General features: G+C 47.5%; 1 protein-coding gene across 1 annotated transcript in view; it reads right to left on the reverse strand.

Moving 5' to 3' along the window:
- Positions 1 to 476: 476 nt before the first annotated feature.
- The window catches only part of AFF3 (ALF transcription elongation factor 3), a 147,622-nt gene continuing 134,765 nt past the window's right edge, over positions 477 to 13,333 (reverse strand). Inside the window, exons 17-22 of the mRNA XM_078863417.1 lie at positions 12,546 to 12,682; positions 11,884 to 11,955; positions 10,942 to 11,035; positions 8,369 to 8,412; positions 7,158 to 7,462; positions 477 to 6,269 (exon numbers count right to left, since the gene is read on the reverse strand). Of these exons, the coding sequence (XP_078719543.1) occupies positions 6,151 to 6,269; positions 7,158 to 7,462; positions 8,369 to 8,412; positions 10,942 to 11,035; positions 11,884 to 11,955; positions 12,546 to 12,682 (771 nt within the window). The 3' untranslated portion in view covers positions 477 to 6,150. The remainder of the gene's footprint in view (positions 6,270 to 7,157; positions 7,463 to 8,368; positions 8,413 to 10,941; positions 11,036 to 11,883; positions 11,956 to 12,545; positions 12,683 to 13,333) is intronic.

Consider the following 13,333-nt stretch of genomic DNA (forward strand, 5'->3'; position numbering starts at 1 on the left):
TAAAAAATGACCAAGGCAATCCAATATAATGCTTTGCAACGTTTATAAATGCCTTTATTAACGACAGTTTGTACAACATAACAAACCATGGCGCAGCTGAGAATGCAGGCTTGTGTGTGATCCTGCAATTGAAATATTTATTACACAATGCTGAATGTCCACAGTGGAGTGAGTGATGGGTGAAGTGAGCTCAACTTTCGTGTGCTGTCTGCGTGCGATGCGCGTGTTGTCTCTGTGCGGTGAGAGTGCGGTGTGTGAGTGTGGTGGTCGGTGGTGGTGGGGGGATTGCCGACAAATGATTGCCAGCTCAGAAATGTTGAAACGATCGAGTTCAGAGCAGTTCACAGCATGAAAAAAGACGTGAGCCGCCCTCAACCACTCCCCAACACGCTTAATGCAAAGACATACAGCAAGCCAGCAACACGTCAGCCCCCCCCAAACACCCCCCTCTACCCCCCCCCCCCCCAAATCGCCGTTTTATCCCGAGTGTCAGGGTTTTACAAAGAGGAGTCGTACAGGCAAGGCAGCGCACTACGAATTATCAACACAGGGTCAGTCCACAGCTTAAAGACACCAACAGACTCTAGAACATATGCATGCTCTCTCCAAAGACATGGTTATTATATTAATGTAATTAGCGTCACCCTTGGTGTCCTGTCTGTCACATCCCGTCCCGATCCAACCCACCCACCCACCACCCCGGCACAAAAAAAAACAAATTTACCAGAGCGTTTCTGCTACAGTTGGTACCAATTCTCACTACAGGTACCTGCTAATCTCTAACAGTACCTTGCACTCCAATAAATAATGTACTCACTATTAAAACTCTGCAACCAGAGCCTCAAATACACGAAAAATAGGGGATTTGGTCTATAAAATATCACATAAATATCGCTCGTGTACCAACCCAATAACGGCAAGCTAAGGCCGGATCCTTCTGTGGGCTTGGTAGATTATGGGCTCGGATTTCCCCCTTGCGCTTCTCTGCACACTCTATTCCGCTTAAATAAAAAACACGATGTCACCTATTGCGGGGGCAGTGCTAGTTTACTGGGAGCTACGCGACTGGTTCCGAACACCAAAGTTTTCAATCGACCCTATACTGTACAATCAAAATTGGCAACAGTTTCATTGCTGCCACCTCTGCGCGGGCAGAATTCCAGTTGAATTGGTTGGGGAATAGAGTGTGTGTGGGGGCTGCTTCGTTGGCCTTAGTGGCTTTTAACAATAGTCTACCACGTAACAGCTGTCCTGCCGGCCACCGCGTGGCACAGGATGGGTTAAAGTAGGAGGTCGCGTGTTATCCCACAGTGAGATGTCACTGCAGCGGGTTTACTGCCACTAGATGTGCCTCGCTTGGCGCTACTTTAAAAGACTTTTGGCAATTACGATAGCAATAAATAAAGTAAAATATTCTTTGATTTTATATATATATATTTTTTAAATAGCATCTGTAAGTGATGGTCATTCATTCTTTGACTCACATTAAACACAGCTTCTGTTGGACCCTTAATTCTGAACTCAGCTACTTCATGGCAGTCCTCTGGAATTTTTTAACTGGGCTGTAACCAGGAGTAAAGGCTTATTCATAAACAACAACAATAATAACAACAACAACAACATAATTGCTTTGAACATCTTTGTGACAGGTACTGGTAGTGTTTTTGATGATAGGCTTCCCATGATGACAAATTAGGCGTGTAGCGATCCACCGGCCATAATCGTTTCCGATGCTCATCGAAACGTGAGTGTTAAGAATCGACTCTTTACAAAGTGTACAAATTACAAGTAAATGTGACATCTAAGCCAAGGGAGCAAATAAGAGTGAACAAAAGAGATGGAATAAAAAGAGAAAATACAAATGAGAGGGTATAGACGAAACATTATTTTTGGTAATTATTCTGGAATCAACCTGTGACCACTGACGCATGACAATTCAACGGATCGCAGGGCGGGTGCCGGGATGAATCGTCGCAGGCCTAATCGCAATGCCGCCTTGCGATAAGTTCATCTGATTTAAGACATACACGGTTGCTGTACATTTAAATAAATATCTGAACAAAAAAGTTTCCTAAAGTGTGTTTTTGCAAATAGTACATTTCTCAGAACATTCAATCCAATGCATCCTTGAATTGTATTTCTCTCTACATGTTCATCACTGACATATTTTATCAGTCAGAGACTACTACTGCTTAGTGATTACACGGGATATATTTTTGCAATCAAATATATCATGGCTGTTGTTTTTTTACAATACCTCTGCCAGATGGATGTTTTTCATATATTTATTAAGTTCACATATTCTCAGTTGCCACTACTCAATAAGTAAAACAGACTATGCATAGTGTTGTCAATACCCTTTTCAGATCGGTACCTATAAAATGCATCTTTAAATAAAATGTTTCTTTTCTTTTGATAAACTTCATAATTTAAGGTATAATCTATATTTAAACTTTTAGGAAGGTTTCTCTTAGTGTATCCGAATATAAATGTTAAGACATGATTGTGCCATCGTTCAAAAGTACAGGGAACGTATTTCAGTGTTAGTCTCCTCCTTAATGTTGCTGGTACCCACTGGCACCTAAGTTGTGGAATTCCATTTTTCTGAAATTGTTTCTTTTGATAGTCTAACTGACCTTCCCAACTACCCCACAGACCCCACAGACCCCACCCCTACCCAACCCATCAATACCCTCGCCACCATGTACAGGTATTCACAAAAAAAATTATATTGAGAAATGAAAGCCTTAAATTTCGATTTAAAGCTTTCGTGACTGCAGGGATTCATCTTCTTGGTTCTTTCGGTAAAGTCACGTAGAAGGGAAATAATAAAATCATAAAAATTAAACATAATAAAATTATTCTCACGACGTTTCGGAGGCAACACAAGCTTCCGTCTTCAGGTGGAACCGTCACAGCACGATAGCTGTATTATGTTTTATTGTTATTATTTTATTATTTCCCTTCTACGTGACTTTACCGAAAGAACAAAGAAGATGAAAGCCTTATTTAATGCCATCTATCCAGGAGGCTGGGCTTGTGGCAGAGTTGTGTCCCTGTGCAGTAGTGCAGACTCGCCCCCAGCGGAGGGCCTCACCAGGGCACGTGTTACTCATCAGAGTCAGCCTCCAAGCTCATTCACATTGTTACATTGCACGTACTTGAATCTCCCCCACTTTTGTCAACCTGCCCATGTGAGAACTGCACATTGGATTTTTCCGTGGGAGGAGGGGGGGGGAATTGAATGTTTTCTCCTATGTAGGTTTTCGCAGTTGTGCTCTACAGCTCTTCGATGTGTGTTTTCAGGTTTGTGCTAACTCGGGCCTGACGCCCGACGCCCGACGTTTTGCTCCGTGTGCTGAGAGCCTTACGCAGTACAACCAGAAAATATATATCAGTTCGCCACGTTATTCGACGTTTCATGCAAAATCGCAGGGAGGCAGGAAACAAGTGGCTTATTATTACTAACTCCTCCCGTGAAGTTTCCTATAAGTACAAAGCCAAATGTGTGTGTTGGGTAAAATCGGCGAAAAAAACCCGCGGTAATGCCGCGCACAAACGATTGATGTCACTGTCTTTGAAGTGCTACATGGACTGCCGCACGCTGGTTTTGTTCGCGGCGCGTTCAAGGTACGCTCGCACGCGAGGACAAACCACAACTCGCGGCAGTGGGCCTCAGTCATCTCCAAACGCTCCACTGGAATAAAATCGAAATGCATCGCTTCCCCCCACCCCCCAGCCATATCCCACCACCACCACCAACAACAACAAATACAAACAAAACAAGAAGAAAACGGGCACATTACCTCTCGTTGCTTAATTTTTAAACGTTTTGTTTCTCACAGGTTGCAATACCCACGTAATGCCAGGAAGGTGCACACTTGACGTTCCAATGGGCTGGAGCTCAAATGCCAAGAAGTGTGGCTTTACATTTCCAAGGTTCAAATGCGGGACCCACGTGAGGTCAGGAGTGAACGGATGAACGGAACGCCTCTGCCTTTCAAAAACACCACAATCTGGCACGCAGCACGGGGGACATGCGGCTTGACGACCATAAACGCCGCTGACATTTCTCACGTAATACGGCACACTACAGCTTATTAATCCGGTGGCTGGTACGAACGTCTTATTTAATGTCTCTTGGTGGCTGAAGCAGTTTAAACGATAACACAATCTCACTCAGGGCAGCGGCCACCGCCGATCTCGTGTCGTTCTTTGTAGGATGAACGTCACTCCTATGCTCACTCAGAGATCGCAATTCACTTTTATAAAAAGGGATGGATGTCTCTGGTACACTGAATTCTTTGTTGTTGCTGTACGATAAAACAGAGGAGGACATCATAAATATCCTTACCCATGAATGATTACCCAGTTGAGGTGTGTTTTGGATGTTAGTCAGAAAAGGCTAAAGATTGGCTCCTGGCTTATGTTCTGTTAGAAATTGATATAAACTGTTCTAGAAAATCCTATGTAATTCCGGAAATAACAATTCCCTAAAGCACTGTTTATATATAAACAAGAGGCAGTTTAAATATTTTCAAGGGAGAGGCCACTGAAAGCACGATCACACTGATACTGTTGTTCAATTTAGCCACCCCTGACATCAAAGCATCGTAACATGTTCTAAGTAATAAATAAGGTGGGACTTGAAAGGAAACCTATCTTTTGGACCTGGGTGACCTTTCTTTAACATTTCAATCTCGAAATATTTTTGGCGGCCTCGTGTGTCTATACATTTATACGCTGGAAGCCGCCCCCCCCCCCTCCCTGCAACTTATATACGGTACTTTCGGTAGAAACTGACGTAGGGAATGGCGTGATTGTTTATATTAGCACCATACTGATAGGCAGACGAGGAGAGGGGAGCACTTGCTCACAAAGCGAGATCGTTAAAAAACTGCTCCAGCCAAAAAAAAAAGTTATTTTTTTCTTCCAGGGTTTGCCACAAGAACGCAAGAGCCACTCCGAACGTCACGGACGCACTACTACATCGAGTGATTTTTTTAAATTTTCTTTTTTTTATTTCTCTTTTTGTACGAGTTCTTCTCTTGTTATCTACAAATCTCTAAGGCACGTCACATGGTACCGAGAAAAAAATAAAGAGAAAGATACTTCCCAGCAGGGCACTTTGCACGCAGAGAATAATGACCCCCCCCGCCACGTCGCTCAAGCAGGAGGATCACTTCCACCGTATCGTTTCACGGCTTTATAGTTTTACGCAAGAAGTGTTTTTTTTTTACCGTTAAATAAAGACCGTGCATATTTTTGGATTAAAAAAAAAAATTATATATATTTTTAAAATGTGAACTCTTGTTTTTTTTGTTTGTTTTGTGTTTATCAATGAAGCGATCCGCACTCTTACTGCACTATCAAAACTTGCTGAAGGTTTTTGCTTTTTTTTCCCCCACTTTAGTCAGACAGCGATGCTTGTGCAGCCCCAAAGGCGAGGGGGAATGTTCTGATCCAGGCTGTGATCTCTGCCTCGTCTCACTTGTCGAGCAACATGAAGTGCGACGGGCATGAGTTCCGACGGATAAAAACTCAACACGCGCTGCTTCTGCCAACGTAGTCGGAGCATCCTTCGCTCGCAATCTGTGTCATCATCTGATGGACTATCCATATTGGCACAAGGCTTATCTGGTGGTGATTTGTTGATTTGCGTTTTTTTTGTGATTTTTGAGGCTGTGAGGTGAACAGAGTTTCCAGACAAACCTGGTCTTTAGCTTCTCCTTCAACTGCTGTGCAATGACTAAGTGGCTCCGATTGTCCTCTCCTATGAAGGAAGAAGAGCAATAAAGCAATGTTTGTTTCGCGCCCCCAACGTCATCTTGCGCGTGTTGCAGAAGTGTTTCTTTCCACACCCGCCGATATTCCGTACAACCGTAGGGCACGGGAACGCGCGCAAAGGTTGCTTCGAAATCAGGGGGCTTCCATCTTCCACCGCGAAAATAGGGATCGGCACGAGCGAACTTATGTCCCAAGAACCAGTACGGAGGGGGAGGCGCTAGCTCAGCAGGGCAGGCGTTAATCCCGTCAGCGGGCGAGGGGGACTGGAACGCAATCCCAGGCAGCGCCACTTCAATCCTCGCCGCCCACACAGCAGCGCAAGTGCGTCTGCGTGGGGTGGGATAGGGACGGGCTACATACGGGCTACGTCCGGGTCTCCAGGCGCAGCCAGTGCAGGCTCTGTCGGCAGTGACGCACGAGGTGGCCCAGGCTGCTGCTCAGGGTCAAGGCCCCCACGGCGGAATCCACAGCCTGGAAAAACTCTGCAGGGGCAGGACGGGAGGAACACACAAAAGCACATTTCAACTGTCAGCGGTGCTGCTACTGCTGCCGCTGTCTGTACAGGGACCACCGTTGTGATGTGTGGGAGATAAAAAAAAAACATCAACATCACAGACAGAGGAAACGGAATATATGAATATCCCAGGGCTGATGTGGTGGTGATGGGCAAGCTAGACGTCACATCGGGCCGTTCATTAAGCTGAGAATACTTTGACTTGGGATTTCCATGTTAATTTAGCTATGGTATGGTGAATGGAAATGAATGACTGGAAACTGCACAGGAAGCCACTCCTTTTTGGCAAAAATCGTATTGGCAATGGCCAGCATAATGAGGTGACAAATACGCATACATCTTGTACGACGATTAGTAGTAAACAAAAAGCACAGGTCTTTGTTAATCTGCTGCTGGATGAAGGCCTCCCCATTGTGTGCGAGTCATAGGAGTTGTTCTGACCATACTTTCACCACATTGGTCAGTGCGAGTTGGTGACGGCAGGTATAGCAGATACGTGGGAGCACAGAAGTACAGTATAACAATGAATTTTGCTGCACTGCTCTCTGCTGCCCACAACACGGCCCTGTATCAGCCTATAACACCTGTGATACATGGCGGTTGCCCATCCACACCGTTGCTGGCGAATGAGTTTCCACAAGAGGGAGCTCTGAAGAGTTCCCCGGGGGTATTTTGGCCTTCACTTCCACGATGGTCAGATGTCTCCGACGAGGCGGGAGCACCCGCACTTTACCCCACCACCACCACAACCTGCCGATCCCACTAGCCGCGAGCGGTGTGTGCGAATTATCGCACCGCAGCAGCAAGGGTCGGCCACGACCGTCTACGGCGCGCTCACAAACTCCGCCAAACTCACTGCGGCTCTCCTTGCAGAGCGCGTCGGCCTGCTCCCACGCATCGTAGCCGTACAGCAGCTGATTGGTCATGTGCACGTGGCTGGCGGCCATCTGATGCACCCGCTGCGGGATGCTGACCACGGCCGAGCCGGAGGACGAGGAGGAGGAGGAGGACGAGGAGGAGGAGGACGACGAGGGGGGCTGATTGGAAGCGTTGGGGCCCCCGGCGCAGGGACCACCTCCGTACGCACCCCCACCGCTGCCCTGGGATCCCACCGAGCCGGCGGGCGATGGCGTGGATGGCATCGGGGATGGTGTGCCGGCCCTGTGTGGGGAGGAGGTGGAGGAGTATGAGAGGAGAGAGGAAGAGGATGAGAGGATGAGGAGTATGGGGAAAGGAGGAGGAAGACGGGATAAAGGGGGACAAATGAGGAGGAAGGAGAATGAGGGAGAGGAGGAGGAGGAGGGGATGTGTAGGGAGTAGAAAATGCGAGCAGGAAGGAGGAAGAGGGAAGAGGAGGGAGGAGCAGAAGCAGGTGGATGAGGAGGCGGTGCGCGAGCTGTCAACACCTCAGCCAATCACAGCAGGCCCTCGGGCACAGCAGCCGCGTCAGTATTTATTGTCGTTGTGATTGGCAGTGGTGCATTATTTAAAAAGCACCCCCCACCAAGATGTGGTTCTTCATTTTAAAACGTTGTTCATGAAAATTCCCTTATGTATAAAAAAAAAATTGTAAGGCGACTTAATATTTTAAATATTGTAGTTCAATCATGCCTTTACAAATCCTGTTGCATTTTAGAAATAAATTAATACTGGGGCATGACTACGTTTTACTTAATATTCTTAACGCTCTTCAACTCAGGCTGACAGCATCAATACATTAGCTCTGTCTGTGTGTCTGTAATAGGCTTCACGGTAACTCTTGCAATGACGATCCCACTTAAAAAATGTTTAAACCACGTTGCTATGCGGGACTTATCCGATAGGAAATCAGCCAAATTGATCTTAGGAGTCACCAAAAAGTTGCAGGCATAAACCAGCGCTAAAAGGACCAGTCATAGATAGGTAACCGCATTTTTCCCCTGACAGCTACCATACCGCTAAATTCAATGATTCCCAAGACAAAATGATGTTTGGGAAGCCATTACAGGATCTACGCACGCACGTGCACGATCTTTATTCCCCATTTGGAAATTGGCAGGTGAAGCGAGAGGGTCTGGCGACGCTTACTTTCCATTCCAGGGAGACGTTGTCTGTGCCGTCTTGGGGGAATTCTAAAATGACATAGAAAAGTGAAACAAAAAAATTGTTAAAATATTCACATTTCTTTCTCTCGGGAACACGTAATTTTGGGGGAAATAATCACAAATAAACAAATAAACAAATAAACAATGTGCTATTTGTGTCGTGCGTGCACGAACATGTGTGTGAGTATTTTATAAGCCAATCATGGAGATAATGAAATGTAATAACAAGCTGTGAAACCACATATACCATCGTATGACGTCAATTGGCTTTAGGGAGTCTGCATTACATATTTATTATTTAATATAACAAATGTGTGTGCACGCTTGTGTGCGTGTGTGGCAGCATTTCCAATATAAATGTATAAAACGCTGCGTATACGAAGTTTTGGCCTCGGGGAGTGCATACAACATTTATTTGCACAATACATTCATAGATACGCACAGCCACATGCACAGCACAAACAACACAATTATTCTTACACTGGTATACACAAAAGTATTACTGTAAAGCATTACTTAATCACATGCGATGCCGTCAATAGGTGCAGCGGTGGCACACTAGTTTGCAAACTGCACTATGAGCCCGGTGACTCAAGTTCGATTCCCGCCCATGGCTTGCATCAGTGGGAAGTGAAATCTAAACCAGACCTGGTAATCTCCCCTTAACCAGCCCGCATCGAAATACGGGAAGTATGTTTATTTGGCACCCAATAATGGACACGGCATTAGGAGGCCTTAATCCAGCAGTGGATTGACAATTGGTTGTAAATTATAACTGATTATTAATTGTGATATGGTGCTTGTGTGGGCGAACACCATGCACGCCAGGTTGTCACAGGCAGCTGCTAAGATACATGTCAGGCAGCGAAAGGGATAATGCAAAAAAATCCATTGTTGTACTGCACTATCCTTCCACGTCCATGCTCCTCACTGCACTCGAGCTACTCATACTGCTGCTGGGTGACGAGGCGTTGGAGAGATTTGAGAAACTCGCCCATCGATTTTACCGCTCCGCCAGGAGAACGAAACAGAAACTTTTTAAATGCAAGCTCATTGTCTCAGCATCCCCGCTGAATTGATACGAACGCCACAATTGACGTCACGAGTCAACAAATGCTCCGGGACAAAGCCTGAAGGAGAGCGAATTAGACACATTACTCCGGAGCCCCATCTGCGCTGAGTGGCGGCGCTGACGCAGGAAGCCATCAAAGCCATTAAGGCAATGACACATGCAGGTGAACGACACTCGACTATGGCGCTACTGCTGCTGCGACAGTTGGCCGCGGCCGTGTTGTTGTTATTCTTCAGAAGCACGCAGCACATGGAGCAATGTCACGCAAACACTGTGCCGAACAGCTCCCGGTTTTATTTTTATTATTTTATTACTTCCCTTCTACGTGACTTTACCGAAAGAACCAAGAAGATGAATCCCTGCAGTCACGAAAGCTTTAAATCGAAAGCTACATTATTATACGGCCAGTAAACATGGCATTAAGTTAACCATTGCACACAAGAGGTGAGCTCAAAACAACACCCACTCACGATTGGATCACCGCGCCCCCCCACCACTGATGTTCACAGACTGCACCAGATACTCATTTTAGGCTGAACTGACCCGAGGGAGGCCCAATACCAAGATTACACTTCAATTGCAGCTGACGTTGTGTTTCTACCAGGACTTGGCCCTGGGTCTTCCAGGCATCAGTGCAGAGCGTGTACTTAATTTCAGACAGGTGCCCCCTCGCCGTCACAAACCAGGGCATTGCCCCCCTCTGTGGAGCAACGCTCTTCTCTCGTTGCGTGTGGCTGGTGCAGAAGCACAAATTCAGGTTTCTGTGACGAGGTGGCCTCTTCCGGTCGAGATGTTTCCGTTTTAGCGGAACCTTCTTCTCCAGCGGTCTTTGGTGCCGAGTCATGAATGCGGTCCCCAGAGAATGCGTTTTCCAGTCCCCCATTAAAAGGTCCCCGGTACGTGAATTAATATTACGATTGTTTTCATCATTGTAAGAATGAACAGCCCATCATTAATCATCAGCAGCCAGCTTGCAAACTACAGTCACATGGTCTGCGGCGTGACGGCACCTCCACTACCCTAATCCGTGCTTGGCAATCTGCTATGCGGCCAGGAGACGGCAGTAGACCAATGGATTCTCAAATCTATCTGTGCAGAGCGTTGAGCTTTACCCCATCGTACGGACGGTGGGATTTCCCAGGGTTCTTCGCTTGCCTCCCGCGTGAAGCCAAACCACTCACGAATGTAAATTGACCCAACATTCCAACGGCGGACCCCTCCTGGGCAATGTGTCCTGAGACTTGACGCGGCTCTCCTGAGCAAACATTCGTCGTCGTTTTCGGTCTCGCAACCGCGCGCAGGCGCGCGAGGCCTACCCCCATCTCAATCTAGCAATGCGTGCACAACGACACTCGTTAGCCCCGCCGCCACCCACGAGCAACGCCGCTCCGCAAGATCGGTCTATGAGCAACTGGCGGCGGCAGCGATGGCGGCGCACGCTCACGTTCGCAACACCCGCCAACAAACAAGCGCACGGGCTGCACCTTGAAGTGGTCGGTGAGCGCCCGGGCGTACTTCATGGCGCTGTCTTTCTTGAAGCGGAAGAGGCGGATGTACAGCAGCGTCTGACAGCGGAAACTGCGGAGAAAACAAACGGCAGGGTGATACACCGATCGCTCCCGGGATCCTTCGGTGGCACCGCGGTTCGTGTTGCCCCAGTGCCGTGGTGTCAGCCTTTGCAATAACACTTTGCTTTGCGTCTCTTTCATGAAACGGGAGTATCCATTCAAACCTCTCGCGGGGCAGTGCAACCCTTCATGTTTAGAGAACGCCCCACAGAAGCAAATATCACAGAGCTGCCGCTGAAAGTCGCTTCAGTAGTATCCTCTAGTCCACACAGGAGGTGGGAGCATTTCCCCACGGGCTCTGCTCCTGAGGGGAATGTTTGTCACGTGACAAGTACATTCTCAGAGCTAATATTTGGTGAAGGAGTTGAAATCATTACCTTGCTGCACTCTAGAATCCCTGGTTTAATGACAGGCTGCTGCTTGGGTTTGAATCCAGCAAACTCAGCCGTGCCAGCTCAGTGCTCTGACCTCTGAGCCACCCGGCCACCTCTTGCTCTGACTGGGGCTTTCTGAACGTGCGATTAAACACGCGTTGGCGCAGCTCGTGAAACTGAACGCGACGGTGGCACCGGCAGGCATTCTTAAAGAGTGCGGCCACATGAAGGAAAACCGCAAATGAACCCCGCTTCTGAGCGTTTTCTCACATCGTCTTCAGCCATTATCTATCCACTGCTGGAGGACGCCTCCCCAAGCCATTGCCATCTCTCACGGCCCTACGATGCAACAATCTGTCTCTCCTGAACACACGATGGGCCGTGTGCTCCCCTTTGGCTGCCACTATCGTGAATCTCGACCATCGGGGGTTTATTCGTAGGATATTTCACATTCATGTAATTGAGTTTATAATCAATTCCTTACCAGATGGCAGCAAGTTTCCGATCAGCGGAGGTAGCGTCTGGTGCCAGGTGACTCCTGAGCCTCATAGTGTACCTGCGGGGGCGGCACGGGGAGCAGGGCGGCAGTCAGGGTACAGTCACGGCGATGTCATTCGCTGAAGTAAGCCTCTGTCTGTGTGCTGGTATTGGTGTCCATATTACAACTAATCCTCGGCTTTCAAGGCTGGCTCAATATTTCAGCTTGGCTAAGATGCTCCGAATTGTTTTATGATTGGTGTGATGAAAAAAAAAGGGATTACGATGACAATGGAGGTGTGATGATGTGATGACGATGATGCAATGGAAACACAATTTATGATGATGACATCGTGACAGTGATGAATATCTGTGTCACTAACTTCCCACCCAGAAGACAAACAACGGACGAGCGAAACAACCCCACCATGCATAGATTGTCGCGGGTTGTGCTGTCCAGCTCGCCGATGTGTGTCCAGGCTGTACCGCATGTTGTTTGGCACGACACCCGAGATGCGGGGAACTAAATCCCACCGCAAGGATGGGGGCGGAAACGTCGGGCGTCGTGCCGAATAAGACGCGGTACAACCCGGAAACACACCGGAGAGAGCCGTGCCCCGCCAGCATCGTGAATTTCCGGCTGACAAGGAGACGCTGCAGACGACTCACTTGATGAGCTCCAGGGTCTCGGAGAACATGGAGTAGGGCGACTTGGCCTCCAGCGGGTCCCGCTCCATCGCGATGCCGCACTCAATGAACGAGAGTGCCGCGTCCGCGTAGTTGATGGCCTTGCCGAACTTCTCCATCTGTCGCAACGGGGAGGGGCGGCGGGGAGGGCAACGGAGGGCGGCGATAACGAAGCGTTGCCATGGATTCCTAAGTTTGCTTCACACGCATCGAATTGCGCGCAAGAAACGATTACCTGGGATTTACGGCAAAGTTACGTGCTCATGTATGAAAAGGTAAAGGTGCAGCCCTGCAATGTCCTGCTTATTCTGTTGTGGGTGGGAGGGCCTCTACTACAGGGAGCTCCTCTATAGGGTATTTGGCCTACTCTTCCATCCAATGATAATGTATCATGAGGTTAATAGAATGAACAAGAGAGAACAAGAGACGTCATTCAAGATGGACAATGAAATTGAGATACATGCATCAGCCTGTTCGTATGAGAATCGATCGTTAAAGCCATATGCAAATTATACGCAAATAATGCCCTAAGGTTACATTTAGGATCGAGGAGCGAAAAAAAATTTATGATTACAAATAAAAACACAAACTATACCATCAAAAAGTGACAAAGAGGACTAAAATAGAAATGTAAACAAATTGTGACCCTATACCATGGGAATCAATAAAACCACTGCTCTACGGAATGGTTACATGTCTACCCCTAATGCCAGGCAAACACACACAATGCAAATTTCTGTCCGTGTCATATTTTTCTGGCAACAACCGAA

Source organism: Lampetra fluviatilis, chromosome 15 (genome assembly GCF_964198595.1).
Source record: "Lampetra fluviatilis chromosome 15, kcLamFluv1.1, whole genome shotgun sequence".
Classification (NCBI taxonomy): Eukaryota; Metazoa; Chordata; class Hyperoartia; order Petromyzontiformes; family Petromyzontidae; genus Lampetra; species Lampetra fluviatilis.